General features: G+C 43.0%; 1 protein-coding gene across 1 annotated transcript; it reads left to right on the forward strand.

Annotated features, from left to right (window-relative positions):
• Nucleotides 1–1,083: 1,083 nt before the first annotated feature.
• On the forward strand, nucleotides 1,084–23,786 carry ANKS6 (ankyrin repeat and sterile alpha motif domain containing 6). Its single transcript, XM_033154363.1, has 16 exons — nucleotides 1,084–1,604; nucleotides 2,542–3,038; nucleotides 6,505–6,549; nucleotides 8,748–8,952; nucleotides 10,349–10,455; nucleotides 10,619–10,767; nucleotides 11,385–11,589; nucleotides 12,002–12,051; nucleotides 12,980–13,192; nucleotides 13,459–13,624; nucleotides 15,806–15,975; nucleotides 17,814–18,003; nucleotides 18,452–18,519; nucleotides 20,571–20,687; nucleotides 21,578–21,671; nucleotides 23,192–23,786. The coding sequence occupies exons 1-16, from the start codon at nucleotides 1,252–1,254 to the stop codon at nucleotides 23,239–23,241; spliced, it is 2,679 nt and encodes an 892-aa protein (XP_033010254.1). The 5' UTR covers nucleotides 1,084–1,251; the 3' UTR covers nucleotides 23,242–23,786.
• The last annotated feature ends 186 nt before the right edge of the window (nucleotides 23,787–23,972 follow it).

Below are 23,972 nucleotides of genomic sequence, written 5' to 3' on the forward strand. Positions count from 1 at the left end.
ACAACCCGGAAAAGAGAAGTGAAACCCCACTATTTTCAACGGAGCCTGTTTCCTGACCAAATGTGTTTGCAATCCTATGCGCCCCTAGTTCCAGGGACTGTTTCCAAGTACTCACTTCTGAGTGGAGAGGAGTCCTCCAGGTATTTATTTAATGGTGAGAAAAATCCTGGAAGGTTCTGACAAAAAGCCGTTTCCCCAGTTATCCATACTAAGCCCTCCTGCTGTCTTCTCCTGGAGGAGTCCGGAGCATGGCAACACAAGAACAGGCCTTCTCTGTGGTGGCTCCCTGCTTTGGGGGATGCTCTCCCCAGGGAGACACGCCAGGCACCTTCATTATGTACCTTTAAGCGTCAGGCAAAAAATGCTTCACTTCCACCAGGCGTTGGGGCTGATGGGCATTCTGTGGCATTTAAAATGCGCTTTTAAGGAGTCGGCCAATTCTTGATTCGTTTTCATTGCATTGTTTATTCTGCGTTCTCATATTGTATTTTCTTCTGTTGTAGACAGCTTTGGGATCTTCAGATGAAGGGTGGTATACTAAATAAGTAAATCAATAGACAAATAAATAAATAAATAAATAAATAAGGCATTGACCCTGGGAGGGTGGGCTTGTTGGGTTGTTTCCCTTTTTATTACATACTTTGCATTCTCCTTTCATATTTCTTTCTGTTGTGGGCCACCCTGGGATCTCAGGATGAAGGGAGTTTACAAATTTAATAATCAATCAATCAATCTGGTGTTGGTTGTGAGTAGGGGTGGTGTTTATTGGTTTGCTCTTTTTTATTCTGCATTTTGTGTTCTTGTTTGTTGGTTTGTTTTCAGCACCAGACCGTCCTGAGATCTCCGGATGAAGGGCGGTATACAAAATTTAATAAATATATTTAATCAGCAGCAGCAGCATAACGCAGGCTGTACGAGAGTTCTGTTCTTCCCCTCGGGGATGGAAGGCGCTGGGGCGCTATGCCAAACTTAACAAGCAAATTAATTAATAACTAAAACTGGCGTCTTCGTCGGGCTGTGTGAGGCTCCCTTCTCCCCATAGCGAAGCGAAGCGGCAGTCCTCGCCCGGAGGCCTCAGCCCAGCGCCGCCGCTCTGCCTGCCTGCCTGCCGTCCCTCCCTCTTTCCCTTCCCGGCCGGACTGTGCGGAGAAGACGGCCGCCCTCCCCGCCTCGCTCCTCCGCCTCCTCTGACGAGCGGAGCCGGGGAGCCAAGAGAGAAGGACGCCCGGCGGCGGAGCGCGAGGGCCGCGGATGGGGGAGTGCGGGGTGGCGGCCGGCGCCCAGCTGTTGCTCCGCGCCTGCGACCAAGGCGACTGCGAGGGCGCCCGGCGGCTGCTGCTGGGCCCGCCTGCGGCCTCCGGGGCCGGCGATGAAGCGGCGGCGGCGGAGCCCGGCAACTGCGCCGCGCCCGGCGGGTCTGGAGCTGCGTCGGGCCTGCCGCCGGGCTCGGTGCCTGTGGACTGCGCCGACGAGGCCGGCAACACGGGGCTGCAGTTCGCGGCGGCCGGCGGCCACGAGGAGCTGGTGGGCTTCCTGCTGCGGAGGGGAGCCTCGGTGCAGAGCCGCAACCACTGCGGCTGGAGCCCGCTCATGCAGGCGGCCAGGTCAGGGCGAGAGCAAAGCCAAGCCGGGGATACCGGGCAAGGGGGTCTCGAGCAACGTCGGGATGCGGGGGAAGATGCTGACTCGGGTTTCCCGACCCTTGTGAGCATAGGCACCAAAGCCCTGGGTGCCTGGGCACCCACAAAATTCCCCAGTGATGGGGCTGCTGGGTACCAGGGCCTTGCACGTTGCATGGCACCCACAGTTGCGGGGGTCACATTGGCACTCCTGCTTGGGTGCATAATGTGGGTTAGAAGACTCATAGAACTGTAGCCTGTAGAAGGGGCACAAGGGTCATCTAGTCCAACCCCCTGTTGTCGGCATCCTTCTGTCTCGAAAGACAGCGGAATGCACCTCCAAAAGTGAAATCAAAACTGCTGTGTTCGCAGCACAAAAGTGACCTCCCTGAGGCGCGAGCCTAGGCAATGTGTATGGAGGTCCTGGATGGGCCAGACAACAGGACCCCCCTCTTGGCCTCGCTGATGTCAAAGGATGAAGAAAAGCAGAGCAGTACAGTATGTTTGGCACCAGCGTGGCTGCAGGAGTTTGCCAGAAGGAGGTGTACAAGGCGCCATTCAACCGTCTTAGGGACTCCGCTCTGCATTTGTGTAGCGTTTAGCACTGAGCCTTTCCTTTTCCCAAATATGTCCCGCAAGGCAGCGGAGGTTCAGGATTAGAGAATCAGAGAATTGTAGAGTTAGAAGTCCAACCCCCTGAGAAAATTGTAAGTGCAGGCCATAACGAGAGGTTTGCCTCACTTAAAAAGGTCAGGAGGAGATTTGAACTGAGCAATTATCCGCTCAAATCCCATTCTCTGACCGTGACACCACACTGTTTCTCTGCATTGTTAAGGCAAGAGTTTCTTAAATCCAAACAATGCAGTTTCATCCTACTGGGTATCATAACGTTTTCTCTCTCTCGTTTTTTTCTCAATCAAAGGTTTGGACATCTGACTGTGGCTCGCATCTTGCTAGAAAACGGCGCTGACCTAAATGCACAGAACAAACTGGGAGCCAGCGTACTTACAATGGCTTCTAGGGGTGGTCATGTCAGTGTGGTGAAGTTGTTGCTAGAAGCGGGCGCATACGTTGATAATTATGACCACTTGAGTACTAGCTGGGATAACAACAAAGAGGAATTGCCAGCTCTCACCCCCCTTATGGCAGCTGTCCAACACGGGCATGAGGCAGTGGTCCATCTTCTGTTAGACTGGGGAGCGGATTGTAATTATACCGTGAAGACTATGGGTTGGACTCCCCTAATGTTGGCAGCTGTTAGTGGAAGAGTGAGCTTGGCTCAGCAGCTTATGAACAAAGGAGCCAATCCCGATCATCTGAACACACTGCATAAAACACCATATGAAATATCTGTTGACTTCAAACATGAAGATATGATGGATTATTTGGCACCTTTAACAACAGTTAGACCTCAAACAGGTATGAGCTGCTTTGCAGTTATGGGTCTTGCCATAGTTATTTTCTTGATTGGGGAACTCCCTGACTACAAAAAATGGGAAAACAAGGATGATTTTCTTTGCAGGATTGCAGGATTCTTTGCAGGATTGATGGCTGATGGCAAAGAGTGGTTCTCTTAGGTCTTGTCCTTATGGCAATATTATGCCCACTAATAATGTCAGGAGAGGGGTGTTTAGCTCTCAAGACGTTGTAATGCAAGGGGTAAGCAGTTAGTTCAAATAATAAAGTTGTTTATAAAGAGGAATACTAGCAATCCAGTCTCTCAGGCTCACAAGAAACCTTGGCCTCTCTTTATGGGACCATCTAGTGCTCCTGTGTGACACAGAATTTTTTATTCCTAATAGAAAAACAAGATTCTAGTTAAAATAAAAAATAAAAAATTCCTTCCAGTAGCACCTTAGAGACCAGCTAAGTTTGTTATTGGTATGAGCTTTCGTGTGCATGCACACTTCTTCAGATACGATGTCAAACTTGTCAACATTGTTGTACCAGTTGAATACCTTTGTATTCTCCCTGGACTTTCAGAACTATGTTTCGGTCCTTGGAACAGATTATTGCTGCCAGTTTTTAAATGCTGTTATGCTACTTTTAAGGCAATAAATTGACTTGATTGATTTTTAATGTTTTAGTTGTTAGAATTCAGTGCAAACTGCCCAGAGGACATTGTTGATTGGATAGCCAGCAAATATTATTAATTGATGAATTAATCCATTCATTTGAAGTATGTGTACATGATGTACAATCAACTAGATAGTTATTTTCCTTTTGTAGAAATGACCACAATTTTTGTACACAAAGTGCTTATTCATGAGGGGGCTTTGTCGCTCACTATAATGAAGGGGGGCATTTTACGATCAGTTGAGTCCCCTTCCTTAAAATATATGATGATGCTTCCAGAAAAAGGGAAGCACCATGTGAGCTTCAGAGCTCCCACACTTGCAAGGAATTGCTGGATCAGAGGACTTGGGCATGGAGTTTATTTAAGTCCATAACTGATGGACTTAAATTGTTGCTTTCAGCTTCCAGTCTTTGCTTTTATTTCATTTCCCTTTTGTTCTTTTCTGTATTTTAGCAACCTGTCTCTTCAAAATCCTCATACTCATTACCCAACTTATTTCCGTGGCAAAAGAACTTGATAATTTCTTGAATGAACTTGAGCGGAGGGCATAGTAGTGTTACGCCAAGGGAGTAGTTGTCCTGGGACCACATCAGTAGGAATGTACATAAGCAGTAAACAAGATATGATTCGATCCAAACCGTGATCTAAGGAAAGAGCAGTGCTTTGCCATGTAGGGCTTGAAAAGACATCTGTCCAAAACCCTGGACAGCAACTGTTAGCCAGTGTGACAATACTGAGCAAGATGTGTGTCATTCACTATAGTGCAGCTTGTGTTTCTGACAGCAGAATCTGGACAACAGACTTAAGGTGGAGAAAAACTGTACCAACCTGATTTATGTAGAGCAGCCTTTTTAAAGCTGGTACTCTGCAGATGGTTTGGACTCTTAACTCTCATCATGCTTTACAGTTAGCCATGCTGGCTGAGGAGTGTGTGTGTTGGAGTCCAAAACATCTGGAGGGCAGTAGTTTGGGAAAGACTGGTGATGTAAATAATCAAATCTTAGCATACAATAAGCACCACCCTCCATCTTTTTCTCCTCCCTCTTTCAGAAGGGTGCTGGTAGCCAATATATTTTTAACCTTTTATTTCTTTTTCTCTTTCAGCTAGCTCTTTCATTCTTTCCATCTCTACAATCAGAATTTCTCCCTTCTTCAGTACTGGTGTTTCCTCTCCCTTTCTCCTGTCTTTTCCCTGATCCAGCAAGTCTGACGTCTCACGGGCTTCGTTAGTACAAAAGATGACTCTCGGGAGTATAGGACCAAAATTCTACGTGGGCTGCAGGCTTGCTGTGCTGGTTTCTGGTAAGGCTTGTTATGCCTTGGGAAAAGGCACGTCACTACTAAATTCAGAGTGTCACTCTGTACCCTGCCAATGAGCATCCACACCCCTGTGAGTCCTTGTTGGCCTAGACCCCACAAATAGCTGTGGGACAGGCTGCATATAGGATGCGGCCATACGCAGGGCTGCAGTGGTGGGGGAGCTGAGACTGGAGTCAGCCTTAAAGCTCCTCCTAAGCCTTTTGTACTTAGTAGGGTTGGGGACAGGATTATAGGAGAAAGGAGCTGGCTAAAATGGGTGCTCAGGCCTCCTGGGTCCTCAACACTTGGATGCCATTCTGCTGGATCCTCCCACCTCACCTGCCTGCCTCACAACATACAGCTTGAGAGTGTTTGTACACTCAGGGTGCACTGAATGATCTGTTATAGCCTGGGATGGAGTCTGGAATGTACAAACATACCTGTGCTACTTCCCCTGGCATGTGAAGGGCTGAATCATGTTCTAAGGTTTTGTTGTTCAAGGCTACAAAATCTGTCTCGGGAGACAGTGAGGAGTGCGCCTTTGTGGATGGGGTCAAACTGTTGGAAGGTTACAGTGCCGGCTGTTGGATGTAAAGACCGATGCAGGAGAGACATGTTTTGTTGCAGCTGGGGCAAATGAAGGCGTCCGGTTGTGCTACTGCAGATGCACCATGGCGTTTCTTCCCTCTGTGCTCCTCCCAGCAATCATTCTTCCACCAGTCACTGCTATAGATGCATGATCTGACTGCCTGTCTCCAGGCACTGTGGTTGTCTACAAGGGATTCCCACATGGCAAGGTTGATGCTGCTACTAGTCACTGAGGCAGGAGTGTAAACATGGTGGAAATGTGGATTTGGGAGAGCGCAGCTTTGTTTGAGACTCTGTCCTGCCATGGGATGCCCAAAATCTTCTTGACACAGCACATGTGGAAAGCATTGAGGTGTCACTCCTGGCGGGTGTAAGTTGCCTATGACTTACTTCCATAGAGCAGCGTGCTCAGCATACAAGTCTGGTAAACCTCCATCTTGGTATTGGACGTTAGCATCCCATTCTCCCATACCCTTTTGGAGAGAGGCAAGCCATTGCTGTAGCTGCAATGCCAATAATACGCAGCTATTAATATTTGATAGCTGCATATTATTAATTTTCTTGTTCTTGTGACTTTTCACCTTACGTTTTGGGAAATGGTACCCCAGTGCTCCCTTGGGTCAAACGAAGATCACTACAGCTTTTCACAAAGCAAACAATCACAGGCCCCAAGAGACCAGGCGAGAGAGGAGGGCAATGGTACCTCAACAAACCTTCTGGCTTCAGGGATGAGCAGCATCACAGGACACCATCCCAAGTATTTTTTCATTACTTTGGGTTGGTTTTTTAATCATTTATAAATCAAAACACAAATTTTGAAGTAAAAACGATTTACTTAAAATACATTGCATTATTTGTTGTTGTAGCATCAGCTGCTGCAGCTGTTTTGTAAACTTCATACTTTTATTCGCCCCACTCCAGATAAACAGAAGAGGCAACCAGATATCTTCCATGCCTTGAAAATGGGTAAGGTCCTTAAAAATATTCTAGCACATCTGATGTATTCCTGGGTATAGTAACTAGAGCCATTCTAGTAGGATAGAGCCCAAAGCTTTGGCTATTTCAAATGGCCACTCATATTGCTGTAGCTCAGCGGCAGAGAACTTCTGACCTTCCGGATATTGTTGAACTGCAACTCACAGAATGTCCAGTGGTCAGGGATGAAGGGAAATGTAGTCCAGCAACATCTGGAGGGTTACAAGTTCCCCTTACCTATTATGAGACTCTTCATTTCTGTCTCACAATTTTTGTTTCCCTCTGGCCCCTATTTCCATCAGTCGTGTAGACCCAGCCATGTAGACCCAACCTCCAACTCTCCTTTCATAGTCCATCTCTCCTTTTTTTCTCATGCCTTGTAATTTTTTTATATCGCTGTGACTTCTGCCCCTCATTCCTAGACTACTCTGACTGCCTGAAGGGCCTGAAATGGTCTGCCAGTGATAACAAGTTAATCGTTTATACTGCCAGTATGATAATAATAATAATAATAATAATTTATTATTTATACCCCGCCCATCTGGCCGGGTCTCCCCAGCCACTCTGGGCGGCCTCCAACAAATATCAAAATACAATACAGAGTCACAAATTAAAAACTTCCCTAAACAGGGCTGCCTTTAGGTGTTTTCTGAATGTCAGGTAGTTGTTTATTCCCTTGACTTCTGACGGGAGGGCGTTCCACAGGGCGGGCGCCACTACCGAGAAGGCCCTCTGCCTGGTTCCCTGTAGTTTTGCTTCTCGAAGTGAGGGAACCGCCAGAAGGCCCTCGGCACTGGATCTCAGTGTCCGGGCTGAATGATGGGGGTGGAGACGCTCCTTCAGGTATACAGGACCGAGGCCGTTTAGGGCTTTAAAGGTCAACACCAACACTTTGAATTGTGCTCGGAAACGTACTGGGAGCCAATGCAGATCTCTCAGGACCGGTGTTATGTGGTCCCGGCGGCCACTCCCAGTCACCAGTCTAGCTGCCGCATTCTGGATTAATTGCAGTTTCCGGGTCACCTTCAAAGGTAGCCCCACGTAGAGCGCATTGCAGTAGTCCAAGCGGGAGATAACCAGAGCATGCACCACTCTGACAAGACAGTCTGCGGGCAGGTAGGGTCTCAGCCTGCGTACCAGATGGAGCTGGTAGACAGCCGCCCTGGACACAGAATTAACCTGCGCTTCCATGGACAGCTGTGAGTCCAAAATGACTCCCAGGCTGCGCACCTGGTCCTTCAGGGGCACAGTTACCCCATTCAGGACCAGGGAGTCCCCCACACCCGCCCGCCTCCTGTCCCCCAAAAACAGTACTTCTGTCTTGTCAGGATTCAACCTCAATCTGTTAGCCGCCATCCATCCTCCAACAGCCTCCAGGCACTCACACAGGACCTTCACCGCCTTCACTGGTTCTGATTTAAAAGAGAGGTAGAGCTGGGTGTCATCTGCATATTGATGAACACCCAACCCAAACCCCCTGATGATCTCTCCCAGAGTGTACTTTACTACACTCATCCTGGCTAGTCCTTACTAAAATGCAGTGTTGGCTCTTCCATACTATCAGTTCTGAAACTGGAGAATAACCCCCTAACCCCACCCGACCCTCTGATCAAGATGTATAACAGAAGACCAACATTTTAAAATTACCTGACAAATATAGTTATAGAACAGAGTGCACTTGGTGAAAGCTTGAACAACCCACCTTCTGAATAGCTTATTTGTCTCGCACACTCTTTCGTGCATTTTCCCCGCTTCCTCTTTAAAATATTTTGCTCTGCATTCCTATACACCCTTACCTGGGAGTTGGTCCCATTGAACTCAGTAAGCCTTACTTTTGAGTAAATACATACTGGGTGGAATTCAACACAGCGCTAAGTGAGGTATGTATACAGGGAATGAGGTCCTCTCACACAGCAGGAATTCCCCTTCTCATATCTCTTTCCCCCCCCCCCCACGCTTCCCAAGTATGTTCTGGGGTTTCCCCCAATGTCTGGAAGCAGATTTGCAGGGGGGAGGGGTTGCAGAGAGAAGGGAAAGTCCTGTTGTGCAAGCGGACCTCTTTCAGGTGCACGAAGCAGCTTAGTTCAGTGTCACCCATACAGTCAGAACTAACCCCTTCAGCACTTAAAAAATAAACCTTTTAACTTCCTGAGCTCTTCCTTTGTTAACCATGTTAACCATCTCCACAGGGAATTTTCAGCTGGTTAAAGAGATTACAGACGAAGACCCTGCACAAGCCAATGTAATTAATGATGATGGTGCTTCTCCACTGATGATTGCAGCAGTAACTGGACAGTTGCCTCTTGTACAGCTGCTTGTTTCAAGAAACGTGGATATTGACAAGCAAGATACTATCCATGGCTGGACAGCACTTATGCAGGCCACATATCACGGGTAAATATCCTTCTCTCACCCTCACCCCCTCCTAGTGTGGAGTAAGATAAGTCTTGTTACCACTGCCAAGGAGGTGTATCTACTTTCTGGTTATTTATTTCCTGCCCATGTTTAGGTATAATATTACAGCCCCTGAAAATGACTAGGAGTAGGTGGGCCAAGAACTGGGGGTGTTTTCCTGTCCCACCTACCTATGGCCATGCATTGGACATAACATTATTATTACATCTGAAAGCATGTAGGCAGGAACTGTAATGTTGTGATGGCATGGGGAATGAAGGTTAGCCAGCCATCCAACCCTTCCTCATCCCTGCCACCCAATGGATATATTTTCTCTCTCTGCCTCCACTGAACAGCCCTTTTAACATTTTGGACTTTTACTAACCCAACTTATCATTCTTACATAGGGAACAGAGTGTTAGGGCATCTGCTTGTGGGGTGAGTAACAGGGCCTCAGACCAGTTTCTCCCCCCCCCCCAAACAAACAAACAATGCTTTTACTTAAAGTTTTAGTAAGATAGCATGTTACTAGTTTTAGACAAAACGGTTTTAGGAAGAGAAAATATTATTACGGTTTAGGTAGTTACCCATAAGAGCAAATCAATTTAACCAACAGTTAATTTTAGCAAAGCCAATGTTTATCAGCTTTCATCATTCCTGACCATTGGCCATGCTGTCTGAGACTGATGGGCACTGCAGTCCAACAATTTTGGGAGGGCTATAGATGTCCCATCTCTGGATTAGGCCATGTTAAGGTGCATTGCCTAAAACGAAAAATTCATCACTCTGTTCAGTCTTCTTTACTCAATCTGTTCTTTTCTGCTAGCAACCCTGATCTTACTTTTGAGATAAATATTTTTAAAGGAATGGATTGGGGTGAAATCACGGAGGGTCACTAACTTATGCCAATATTAGGAGTTCTTCACTCTCTTTTCTCTTATCCTGGTATAAGCAATCAGGTACATAGTGCCAGGGTTGTTACCTCCAGAAGATGGAACTCACAATGATCTGTGGGTGATGCCAGAAAGTTAAGAAGACCTGTTGTTGGAAAACTTCAGGTGTAGATAAGGGTTCTTGTCTCAACCAAACAGTACTAGGACAACAAATCTGGTCCCGAGACAGCAATGTATGGATACTGAGTGTGTTGCAAAAGTACCTAAAATCCTGATGACATCTCTTGAGCTGAATGGTAAACTGATCAGGGCTAGATCAGTTGGTAAGTAGCTGGGCCATATAAGGTGGCCTTAGCACAAGAAACAGTTGTTAATAGAACACAAGCAAATGTTTAGGAGAAATTAGAAGAAAGAGACAGGCAGGCAATTCTCAGACCTTTCTAGTATCCTCTTCTAACCAAGTCTAGTATATGTATGTAACTTACCTTCTGTTTTCTTTGAAGAAATAAAGAAGTTGTTAAGTATCTATTAAATCAAGGAGCTGATGTCAACCTGCGTGCCAAAAATGGATATACAGCCTTTGACCTGATAATGCTGCTGAACGATCCAGGTATTCTTTTTCTAGTGGGGTATCCTTCATGGTGTCTTGCAGCAAAAACAACAGAGAGTCTTTTGGGTGGAGTACTTCCCAAAAGATAAGAGCCTGGTTTTTTGCTGATGCACTTGTGGCATGGATCATTCTTTCCAGGAAACTTGTGTGTCTTTTGTTTCAGATGCGGAACTCGTGCGGTTGCTAGCCTCAGCCTGCATGCAAGTTGATAAAGAAAAGAGCAAGCAGAACAACAAATCAGCTGTGACCTCTTCAAGAAATAAGCAAACTGTGGATATTCCAGTGTTGCCTGATGACAAGGGAGGACTGAGGGTATGCAGATTTTGTTTATTTCAGTAAGGCATTGTCTTCAACTGGGAGAATCTGGCAGCTGCCTTACTTTTGCCCATTGTGGAAATTTGTTGGATGAGAAATCTGTTGACCTACTCTCTGCTACACTGCAGCACCACCACTGAGGGTGGCATGAGAGTGGCCAAATATCAGGTCTCACAAAGTGCCAGTTGGGTTCCACCTGCTCCTATAAAGCTGCAACTCTGGTGAAGCTCCTCATCCTGAATTTGTTAACATGTGAAACCACCCTAGAACTGATGGCTGTCACAAGTGCTTCCTGAACAATGTTCTGCTGCCCCATACCATTGTGGTTATTCATTGTTCTTGGCTCATAGGGAAAGTCTCCTCTTCTTCTTCATGAGCGCTAGTCCAAGGAAGGGACTCTGCAACAAACTCTTGCATTAGATTTACACAGCAGGAAAAAGGGATGTGGATATGTCTAGACCTTTTGGAGTTGTTGTTTTTTAATTGAAAAAAAATCAACACCAATAAATTCCAGGTCATTTAGCACATTATTTATCAATGTTTAAAATATATCATTATGCGTAATTATTTGTCTTTTTTTTAAAAAAACCATATCATTATCTTTTATTATCTAGTCATGGTGGAACAGGATGTCCAATAGATTTCGCAAGCTGAAGTTGACCCAAACTTTAAATCATGGATTCTCCATCAATCCAGCTGTACCTTTTCCAGAAGAGTCAGCATCACCATTTGATTGCACAATGAAGGCCACATTACCAAGTGATAACAGTGTAAATTATGATGCCATTACAGCTTGGGCAACAAAGAGCAAGGCTAATGGTAAAGATTCTTCAACATTCTTTTCAAACAGATGTGAAATTGTCCAAAACTCAGGGAAGGTTTTGGAATCTCTTTAAGGGATTTTTTTAAAAGCTTGTTAAAAAGATGTTTTTTGTTTGGTGTTGAGAGACAGGGGTTGAATGTGTATATTGAGTATTAAGATATCACACTGCCCTAATTAATTTATAATGGACAACATGGTTTCTCACTGTGTAAATGAACTACAAACAGAGATGCATTCTCCTTTTTCACATCCACAAGTGGCAGATTAGAAGTTTTTCATTTCCGGCTAACCATACTGTAGTTCAAATACTTCAAATGCTGGCTTATTCAGAAATGCTAAACTTTGCATGGTTTAGTCATTAGATTCAAAATAGCATTGTTTATATGTGAGGGTTTTCCCCCTATTCAGGTATAGGAAGCACAAAGGGAGGAAAGGATGACGAATTGCTGACAACAGTGGTAAGTCAGAGTATTGCTGGTGCTCCACGTTCTTGGTGTATTTTCTAGCATCTCTTGCCCTAAAACAGATTTGAACCAAAAGGAATCAAGAATGTCTTTTTCTCTGTTATTATTAACAATTACTTTATTGTCACATATGTTATATACCTGTAGACCGCACCCCAAAAAGAAACCACAGTGCTGATCAGTATTCGCTGAGTATTTTCATTTTTGTTTATTTAACAAAATGTATATACCGCTTACTAGAGCAAAAGACTTCTAGGCAGTTTACAATAAAGAGTCTAAAACAGTCGTTTAAAATACCATTAAGAAAAAACATTAAAAACAAGTCACATAAACAGGAATTTGTAAAATAAAATCTGTATTGAATAAGACACGCTTATTAAAACCATGTGTCAAGATTACATGTTAAAGTTACACACCTGGGTAGGCTTCCCAGAAGGGGGGGAAAAACCCAGTAGGTGCCGAAAAATGTACAAGGAAGGCATCTGTCTGATTCAATGGGCATTAAGTTCCAAAATGGAGGTCCTGCCACCCTAAAGGATTGGTAAAAGTGATAAAATGGTGTTCCGTTTCATTCGTTCGGTGTTTATGTTGCTGGGTCTGCTTAAGTTGATTAATACCTATGTTTATGAGCAGCATATATAGCTAAGAATGCAATCCTATGCCTGCCTGCTCAGAAGTCAGTTCCATTGAATTCAGTGGAATTTACTTCCAGGTAAGTGGAATGTGGTGTATGGGATTGCAGCCTAAATTCTAATTTATTGGATGCAAATGCTTGATTTAAAGTTTGTTTGTTTCCTCTCTATTGTCATTTTGTCATAAACAACAGTACACAGAATTGCCTTCTTTGTGACTGCCTTATTTTTCTTGCTATTTAAATAATTCCCTACTTTCTTTATTCCTCCACCCCACACCTCCGGCTTAGCTAAGAAGTGGGGCTCCATTTACAAGACTGCCTAACGACAAACTGAAAGCTGTTATTCCACCTTTCTTGCCCCCATCAAGTTTTGAGCTGTGGAATTCTGACAGGACGCAACCAAGCAAGGATGGTAGCAGAGAGCAAACGAGGCTTGGCCTTCCACACCGAGCGACCAGTCCTGACAATAATGGCGGTGGAAGTTCCGACAAAGGAAGAGAAGTAAAATAATACCCTACCTGGTTTCATTTAATCATAAAAGAGTTGTTCAAACACATTGTTTTGTTCTCCTTTAAACCAGAGGGCCTGTTGATGTTTTGTAGTGCGCTTGAGATTTTTTAAAAACAAAATGCTTTTCTTCTGCTTAATTAAATGTAGGGATTTAGGTTTTCCCGAATGTACATGGAAGTGAAATAGAGTGGATAATTCTATTTTTCAAATATTAGTGAACAGCTTTAGTTAAAGCTGCATCTCATTTCTTTTTCTAGGCGTCCTTAAATAGAGGTACTAGACCCATTAAACTATCGGCCTTTGCAAGAAGACCTCCTACTCCCTCCACCTCGAGCAACTTCAACCATTCCCCTCACTCTTCTGGTGGATCTAACAGCATAGCCGGAGTTAGCAGACATGGTGGAGAAATCCATAATAAATCAGGTGCTTATATTATATATTGATTCTTATCTCTTCGCCTGACAAGTTTTTGTTCAAAGCCTGTAAATGAGCATGAATTTATTGTGCACTTACTTTGTAATGCCCATAAACAGACTCATCATTATCTAGGTGGATAAGATTTCTGGTAGAGTTTCTTTGTATTTAAGAACTTCAGAATAAGTAGAAAGCCAGCTGCTAAAGCTTTCCCCAGCACCTTACCTGCTGAAACTTATTCTTGTAAAACTTTTCCAAGCATGCACCTGTCTTTAGACAAAGCTTTACTTGCCAGCTTTGTGCTTGTTTAAAGGTGCACGACCCCTCCTCCCAAAAAACAGCTGGGCAGCTTCATTATGATCAGGCAGGACTTGAAGACTAAGGAGAGCTGAGAAGTCTCAAATGTAATAGACGGGTGTGGAAGATATCAGGTGGCAAGGGAACATTATGAGTAGGGAGGCTTCCTAGATCATTACACTGCAGCAACTTTTTCCACCTTCTTCATTCCTGATCCCTTTTCCCCAAAGCTCTCCCATCTTCTGTGATGTAAAACATAAGCACTGTTTGCTTCAACAGGTAGGAGGGTGAGGAGGGTGGATGATGGGTCGAGGAAGGGTCAGAACAAGAAAAGCTGTGGTGGCATCCTTTTTCACAGCTATGGAGCTGTTAATGAGTGAGGATGCTTCTACTAGAATGCTGTCTGTGAGCCCTAACTGCAGAACATACCTTCAAGGCCTGAACTTGGTCAGAAACTCTGCAAGAAAACTAAAGGAGGCCAGCGAATTAGGGAGTAGTGATGGAACTGTGAATGTGCTGTACATACCACCATGCTTGTTGTATAAAGTTATTCAGTTAACTTGAACACAGCATTTCAAAAATTTCACATATCAGGCTTTTATTAGCCCCACTTCAGTCACAGAGTGTCCTTCTCATCCTAAAAGAAATTTGATATTTATTTTCTGGTATTTTTTTTTTAAGAGTTCAGATTTGATCACTCTTTAGTGAACTAAGGTTCTTAGTGCTAACAGGATTGTAGCCAAAACAGAGTTGCTGAGAAACAGGATAGGGGTAACAGCAAGATTTGCAAAAGTACATTATAAAAACAAACAAACAAACACTCCCCAAATAGCCCAGTGAAGACTGAGCATGCTCAGTCACCATGACATGTTGAATTTTAGTGGAAAGGATGGAACGGCCTGATGAAGGAAAGTATTGGTGACTGACTTGCTGGATACCCTGAACCTCCTAGTAGGAATACATTCTCATCTTGTGTTGCAGGTCCCTCTTATATTGCCTAATCCCACATCTCCAAAGCTCTGCATGTCTGCATTCTTTTCAAATCCCATGCACAGAATCGCGCAAATGTGATGACATCAATAGATTCTCATTAGCTTTATGAAACAAGCTGTCAGGCTGTTTACAGGAGCTAGCCAGATGGCAATAGTAAAAATAAAAAAGCACTGCTTTAAACTGTTGAATGTCCTAGGTTGACTCTTTCGTTGCACAGAAACGTAAAGAGTGAATAACTTTTACATGGTATTTTATTCAGTACACATTATGAACGGTATCAGACTAACAGTGAAATCCTAACCGCACTTACTCAGAAGTAAGTCCTTTCGAATTCAACAGGGCCTCTGTTCTCAACATTGATGAGTCAGAAGGCCTCTTGCCTTCTTGTTCTCACAATAACATGATGTGTGTTTTCTGGTACATTGTTAACAAGCCAGTGTGGTGTTGTGGCTAGAGTGTTGGACTTAGAAGACCAGGGTTCAAATCCCCATTCCCTGAATGACCAGTCATTGTCTCTCAGCCTAATCTTCCGTTCCTGCTCTGCTCCACCACTGCCCGCCTTGCTTGCCTCCTCTGCCCCCCGCATTGCTTGTCATTTCACAGGAAGCCCCTCTTGCTCGCAACACCCTGCCACTCACTGACCTCATTGCCTGCCTGTCTCCTATACTTCCTTCACAGTGCACAGTTCATCATCAGCGTGACGACAGACTGGAACAAATACAGTATAGAGAGAAAATCTCTTTTTAATTTTAATTTTAATGACACTTACTTCATTTGTAAACAGATGCTTTAATGTTGCTTGAAAATGTTGAAATGAGATTGGGTTGTTCTCAGTCTAGAATAATAAAATTGCTATTATATTCTTGACTTATGTAAGATTGGGGTTTGTGTTTTCGTTAGGTGGCAGTGCCGATAGCGTTTTGTCTCAAATTGCTGCTCAAAGGAAGAAAGCTGCTGGTATACCTGAACAGAAACCAAGCCAACAGCAAGTGCCAATAGGCCCAGCTCCGTCACCCTGCCCTCCTGACATGGAAAGTGCACAGACCATTGGCAATGGACACATTTTAAAGGTTTTTGAGTCTTTTAAATTTCTTGTAGCTCAGAGCTGAAGTAGTGAAGCATGCCTGATTTGCAGACTTCCCATCTCAGTCACACGGCATATATGTACAGTGGTGCCTCGGGTTAAGAACTTAATTCGTTCTGGAGGTCCGTTCTTAACCTGAAGCTGTTCTTAACCTGAAGCACCACTTTAGCTAATGGGACCTTCCGCTGCCGCTGTGCTGCCAGAGCACGATTTCTGTTCTTATTCTGAAGCAAAGTTCTTAACCTGAAGCGTTATTTGTGGGTTAGCGGAGTCTGTAGCCTGAAGCATATGTAACCTGAGGTACCACTGTATATTGCTACGATTACTTAAGTCCTTTGGCCTGTAGACTTTGGCCTGCTATCTATTTGTGAGAATGTCCTCAAAATGAATATAGGGAAGAAGGAACAAATAACTTTTGAGTTTTAGCATTTTAAGCAATTTGATTATGCCAACAGTTATATCAGGATGCAAACTAAGGATGTAATCCAGGACCGTGAACTCAGCGAGATCAGCTGGATTTTGACCTGGGTTCATCAACTAGTGGAACCCCCTTGTAAGGACTGCCAGTCATCGAGTTACTTAGAGTCAAACTAAATGTGAAGCTTATTTTACCCAAAGTGGCTACAAGAAGCTGCAGAAGAATGGGGACAAGGATGTTGCATTTTCCCCCCTATGGGCTATTTGTCCTACCAAAATCAGTCTTTCAGACTACTTCATGTCCAGCATAAAAAAGATACAAGTCCTCACCATGGAGCTGAATTTCTCAGGCAAACATGTTCTGAGGCTTATACTGCAAAGTGAAGCACCATTCTGAATTTGGCCCATCTGAGCACCCCTCCAGATAACAGGCACACTTAGCCACTTTTGTTGGATCCAGATTAAAATTGTGTTTAGAGTAGACCCTTTGAAATTAATAGGACAGGTTAGTCATGGTTAACTGTAAGTCCCAATGCTTTCAGTTAACCTATTCTAAGCCTTACCCAACAGCAGTAAGCAATGATCTGGACTGGAAATAGGGAAATACATGATGTGATGAAGTCATAAAAGGACAAAGTGCTTAGATATTACTAGAGGAAGGGGATATCTCAACATGGGAACTCCACTGTTATTTCAGGGTCAATCAAGTATGGATCTAGAGCTACCCTCTCAGGCAGCTGATTTACTGGTAAAAGGTTTAGACGGGTCGAAAGCTTTCCAATGTTAGAAATGGTGTGTTTTCCATTCGTAAATGCATTGGATTCACTGAATTCAACTTGGCCAACTCCTTGAGATCTTTAGAGTAATTTACCGGTATATGGGCGTTTCTGGCAATAGTTCAGAAAGGAAACTGTGTGGGTCATTAGATGGAAATGGCAAGATGCTTGCAAGACAACATACATGCATGTTGTGGAACACATCCTCTGCTTTAAAGCACACATAGCTTTTTCTGTGAAAGGTTATAACCAGATGTCTTCATATTCCAACCGTGTGAATCACTCCAATACGCCGTTGGTAAGGCCAATTGCCAAATATATTTTTGTCAGGAGGAACATTTTAATTACCACGGAGTCTGCTTATGTAAGGAGATAAAAATACCCAAGTAAACATGTGCTAAAGTCCTTGTACTTCATGTGAACATTAAAATAAAATAGAGAAACATTCCTGCTACCAAAACCTACCACTGATGTTTTATTGTGTTTTCAATATTCTGTTAGAAGCCACCCAGAGTGGTTGGGGAGGCCCTGCCAGATGGAGGGGTATAAGTAATAAATTATTTATTTGTTTGTTTGTTTGTTTGTTTACCACATGATTCTTTATTCTTCTGTTAATTGTTAACGAAAACAGAAGTTGGATGTGAACAAAAAGCCTCCATCTGAAAATTCGTCTACTTCTAAAAGCACATCCCCAACTCTTACGCCATCACCGTCACCATCTGCATCCCCCAAGGTTCAAAGTGCAGAGTCCTCTCTCTCCTCTTCTCACAGGCAAGGGAAAAGTAGCGGTGGCTCCAGCAGTGGAACTCTGACAGATGAAGGTAAGCAGTCCACGGCTACACCTTCAGCAGAATCTCTCTGGACTGTACTACTTAGATTGTGAATTGTGCATTGGGATGTCCTCCTGTGTAGAAAATGCTCTGCAAATAGAAACCAGCACATATGGGGCAAGGAACTGCTGCAGCAGAAGGGTTGTCACAGAAACGTGCAAGTTTTCAGTATATAGGCGTTGTTGTTGTTTTTTAAAATACTGGTTTGCTTTCAAACATGCACATCCTGAATCACAAGACCCATTATGCTCTGCATTGCACAGATGGTTTTGCATGGCTGAATATTTTCAGGGTTACAGGAAAAGTTCAGGGACAAATCGCTGGTCAGACTACTTAATATGATCTTTGCATCTGCATGATTAGTTTGAAATATCGATAAAGATATGTATTCTCTGCCCTTTGTCAAAATGATTGATTTTTTTCCCTTTTTTATTTAAAGATGAACTCACAGGCATCCTTAAAAAGCTCTCACTGGAGAAGTATCAGCCTATTTTTGAAGAGCAGGAGGTAAAGTTTTGTATAAACTTTTTATTTGTTCTTTTCCTTAACGCTTTCTGTGAGGCTGGCTGAAACTTTCAAATCATGAAGAATCATTAGGCCATGGAGGTCAATAAGGAAATCTATTTACAGAATTATGACCTCAGATTTTTATTACCTGGTTTTTCAGAAACAGTGTTCTTAAAAGGGAACACAGAGCAGTCGCCAACAATGCAAGGCTGTATTTTTGAATATTTATTTGTTAAGAATACTTATATCTTCCTTATAGCCCCAAGAAGCTTTTAAGGCAGCTTAGAAGAGATTCTCAAAATAGAATCACTCTCAAATTTGGTATAAGAACAAAACTTACATCATGACTGTATGAAACCAGGATTATTCAGTCTCTTTCTCTTAGTTTCATTGATTAGGGCATGTCATTTTAGGGGGTGAATCTTAATTTTTGCAAATTTCTTCAGTGAGGGGCTTTAAAATATGCTTTTCGGTGTGAGGAATTCAAATCTGCTATTATTTTTGTGATTGGACAACTAGGCCTCCTGAGAGGTAAAGGACAATAATATCATTGGCAGTCTCCATATTCCACAGCTTCAGCAGCAAAAGCAAACTACCCAGTATTTCTGGTCCAGCTGTCTTTGGTAATTCTGCATTTTCACCACGTAGCAAAGGGAAGTGGCTTTTTCAAAACTTACATAAAGAATTACACCCATTTGCTTGAGTGACTTCTATTGACTGTAAGTGATATTTCATGAACATAAAGGAGGAAAATATAAGATAATACATATATATATTCTGGGTCAGTGCCCCCCAATATGAAAGTGCAAAAGCTTTCGGCGTAAGTTGCTTTCTGCCTTTGAGCTCAGATAGAATAACAATTTAGTGTTCATTTAAGCATATTCCACTGCAGTTTAAACCTTTTAGAATTACTTAGAAATACAGTTGTGTTTTGCTATTTTGCCTGCTGCTACAGTTGTGATATCTTTTCATGCAAATCTTGAAAGCTTGTCAAAAGTAGAACCTGTTCTCTAACTATTTCAATGAGCCACAGACATGCAACGGCGTTTAAACATTCAATCAATACAACTTTTTGATGTATGTTCCTAGTTTTTAAGTGTCTGGTTACAAATGGCAGAAACGTATTGACCTTAGGGACTTAGAAATCTGCCTTATATTGAGTCAGACCATTGGTCCATCTGGCTCATTGTTGTCTACACTACTGATAGTCGTGCTCCAACAGGGTCCTGCCCTAGTCCTACATGGAGATTTTGGATATTCAGCCAGGGCTCTTCTGCAAGCAAAGCAAATGTTGTCACTGAGCTTTCACCTTGCATATGTCTGAGCAAGCTTGGGACTCTTACAAGTTGCTGCATACACTAGTGGCCAAAATTGTGGAAACCTTTTGGGGAAAGTGTATTTCCAAGGTTTGATGGCTCATAACACCTGATTGGCTCTCTAAACACTCACGCTCATTGGCTACATTTAAATGAAGGAAAGCTACTGCATATCAGCCTAAGCAAGTTGTGCTTCCTTTTTCTGGTTGTTTGGCTATAACTTTTGATAGAAAACAGATAATTAAACCAACTTTGTTGCATTACATTCTTCATTAAATTATCTTTCCATTGATGCATAATTTTATGGTATTACTCACAAAAAAAATGGTTTCCACAATTTTGGCCACTAGTGTAGATAATGGTAGTGATATAGTGCTTTGGGGTGTTTAAAGTATTTCACATACATTATCTCCATGGCCCTTATAACATCTCTGTAACAGGGTTATTAACTCCGACTGAGGCCGAGAATGACTTCCATGAAGCCACCTATGTAATGAATAGCAGAGACAAGTTTTGATCCAGAGACTTCCTCTGCTATTTTGCTAGGTCTTCAGACTAGCACTTCACACAGTGCTAAAATTAGTAGCAGCAGTTCCTCAGACTGTTATGGGGGCTTAAGTCTTGCTGGAGCCAAAATGGAGGGGAGAGTGTAAAATGCCCTCTCTGCCTCTTAGCTCAGTGTCTCCTTCATAAATCAGAAGAGAGAAAATGCAGTTATGGATTTCTGTTTTGCAGGTGGATATGGAGGCTTTTCTCACCCTCACGGATGGTGATTTGAAGGAACTGGGAATTAAAACTGATGGTTCTAGACAACAAATTCTGGCAGCTATTTCTGAGCTGAATGCAGGAAAGGTATTTCAGAATATATTTTACTTTCAAAGTGTTGTTTTTCCTCTGCTTTTGATAATTTGATTTTTCAACATCTAATAGAGAGTGCTCAGAGAAGATGATGTTGGCTTCAGGACTGCACAGCTCCTTTCCTTTAACACCTAAGAGTTTTGCCCTAGTGGGCTGGCTCAGGGACTTTACAGTTCTTCTGTCTCCAGCCTTTATTGTCAACAATTTGTATATTACTGGGGTTAGTTTGGCCTATTGGAAATCCAGATTTGAAACTTCTGCAATGTTTCAAGGCTCGTTACTATGTGGGCAGGGCCAGTTAGATAAGTCCTTGCCACCCAATCATCACTCTCAGTTCCTGCTGGGCAACAAGTGTATGGAAAGTGTTCTCTCCAGGTCAACAGTTCGCCCTATTAACATGATTCAGCCACTGCAGAACAAGTTTGTTGTTATTTAGATTTTTCCTCCCAAAGGAGACCCAGGCAGCAAACACCAAAGGAATACAAAACATTTGAAAACAATTAATTATCCCTGCAGGTAAATTATTCAAGGTTGTTAAAACAGCATCTTTCAGCCATCAAGTGCATGGATGAGAAGGAATGCTTTAAAATTCTGCCAAAATGTTACTAAAGCGGGTAGCAGATGCATCACAGTATAATATATAACCAGTGGGCTGTGTTTAGCTTGCTGGGTCACAAAGTTATACAGTCCAAAACCAGAGTACCTTGTGCCAGAAGCCGACTGGAGCAAACAAGGTAATGACACCATTACCAGCAAACATGAACGCCTTCCTTGGCGTGCACTCCTAAAGAACCAAGCTGAAGTTTCTCTTACTAATGATTGTATTGATAGATTTAAACATGGACTATGCATTTGGTTCTTGCTCTAACTATGGTTTTCAACAGGGCCGAGAAAGAAAAATTTTGCAGGAGACCATACACAACTTTCACTCTTCCTTTGAAAGCAGTGTTAGCAACACTAGCCCTGGAAAACCTCAGTGTAAGTATAGGATGATGGTTTATTTATCTCCTATATATTTTGGAAAGTTGTTTGCCTGTTTGCTCTGCATTTGGACACCTCTTATGATATCATAACCAAATTTTGCATGATGGTTCTTGAGATGAAGGAACAGTTTTCTTTTATGTTTCAGTTCTATTAGACACCATTTTGAATCAAGATGGTGGACTGAACCTTTCAAAACTGATTTCAAAACTGCAGGTTATTATTATTTTGTTTCTTGTAATTCCTGATCAACACTGGGGATGAAGCTGATAGTTACTAATAAAACAGTATTTGAGAGACCTGACTGCTGGCCCTCTTGAAGCTGAATCTAGTGCTGATGATGGGTTTAAATTTGAAATCCAGAACACAAATTTGAAATCCAGAACACATCTTTATCCAGAACACATAGGTCAAATTTCATGCCAATATCTCATTTTCAAAGGAAATTGTGCTTTGAGTTGGGTTTTACATATTTGCTAGTCTCCTTGAAAACAGGTGTGATCATGGTGGGGTTTGTCTTTGAAGGTATGTGCAAACTGCCTTCCATCTGATAACTCACTCTTCAAAGGAGATATTACATAGCATCATATCTTATATATTTCCTGTCTCCCTTGCAAAAATGGGAAATTTCTGTAATTGGATAAGGGACCATGTGTTCAGATTTCTGCATTGCAGGGGGTTGAACTAGATGACCCTTAGGGTCCCTTTCAGCTCTACAATTCTATGATTGAAATTGAATGAATTAAAAACCGGGGGGGGGGGACATGGACAAATAAATTCTTATCAAGGGAGAGTTCAATGGCTTGGTTAATCCCCCTCCCCCCCCAAAAAAGGTCATCTTTAAGGGGAATAAGAAAAAAATTATAATCAGGAAATATTATTGATATATGGAGATATAGTACGATCACATCTTATGTGACAGTTCACTGCCAAGGCTTTCACATATGCATGAAACCGCATATACTCAAACCTTCCCCTTGGAGCCATCCCCATGCCAGTATCCCTAACATTCCAGATCTGGCGTACTAAGTGGGGTTTGCTGTTTTGGGGCTTGCTTAGCTGGCTGAGCAGTTCGACGATGTCTCTATGCCCCTCCAGCTCATGTGATCCAGAGCAGTATCGGGGCATGCTCAGCTTGAATAGTTTAAGGAAGCCCCATGCCCCTCTGGCATGTGTGAGTCAGAGTGGTATGAGGACTTGCTCAGTAGGGCCTGGAAATGTATCCAGGCTGCTTGTTCCTCCACTAAGGTGGGGAGGAACAAGCAGCTGAGATGCATTCCAAACATACCAGCATATCACAGTATTTAGCGGCTGATATGTCACAATGTTGAAAACCAGATATCGCCCATCCTTAATGGCCAAACCTATAGAGAACAAATGGACAGGTGGACAGACAAACCACTTTGTAAATAATTTGTTTTAAATCTAGCACTTCGTGCATTGATACTTTATGCATATCTAGCAGTTTATGCATTTTAAAACAAAACAATTAATGATGAATTCCTTTCTGTCTGTAGCACCTGGATGCTGGGTGAGGCCACAAGAACCTTCTCCTACTAAGAGGTAGTTTTTGAACCAAGATGTCCCACTACCTCGCCACGGTGCCCTGAAGAAAAACTACCTGTTACAGCAGCATCTTTTTACAGAATGTGCAGGAAGGATTGTTTGTTAACATCTTAAACCATTCATTCTGCTAAGTAGCTGTTCCCAAAGCTGAAACTACACATTAGGTAGAGTTTGATACTTTGAAGGCCGTGAAAGACTTCCAAAAGTGAAATGTAATGCAAGAACATGTATGGGTCATTTCACAGAAGTGCAGGAATGGGAATCTGAACCAAACCCCTGTGGGCACAGCAAACAACAGCATGTTGAGGAAGCACACAACAAAGTAACTGCAAATCACTGGAGTCTGCCATAGTCACCTGAGACTTGATTGTGCATATTGTGATAATGCAGGCATCTAAATTTAAAAGAAACTGCAAGTGTTTTGTAAGGAGTCAAGTGCACTGATGTGTGCCCAAGGCGTGTTTTTGTGAAGCACCAAACACAATTTGTATTGATGAACATTCAAATAAGATTTTTTTCTAACTAAAGAAAACTTATGATTTGTAACCAGCCTTTTGTATTCATGCTTGGGAAGTTGGTGTTTGAGGGTGCCGGGCTTGCGTACACATTATTCACAACTTCAACACATCTATTGTAGACAAAGTCTAGGGACAAATGCATCTTGAAATCGAAATGCTGCTCTAAGCTCCTTGAAGAAAAGATGTGATGATGATGATAATGCTGTGTGCTTAT

The sequence above is a fragment of the Lacerta agilis genome, chromosome 7 (assembly GCF_009819535.1).
Source record: "Lacerta agilis isolate rLacAgi1 chromosome 7, rLacAgi1.pri, whole genome shotgun sequence".
Lineage (NCBI taxonomy): Eukaryota > Metazoa > Chordata > Lepidosauria > Squamata > Lacertidae > Lacerta > Lacerta agilis.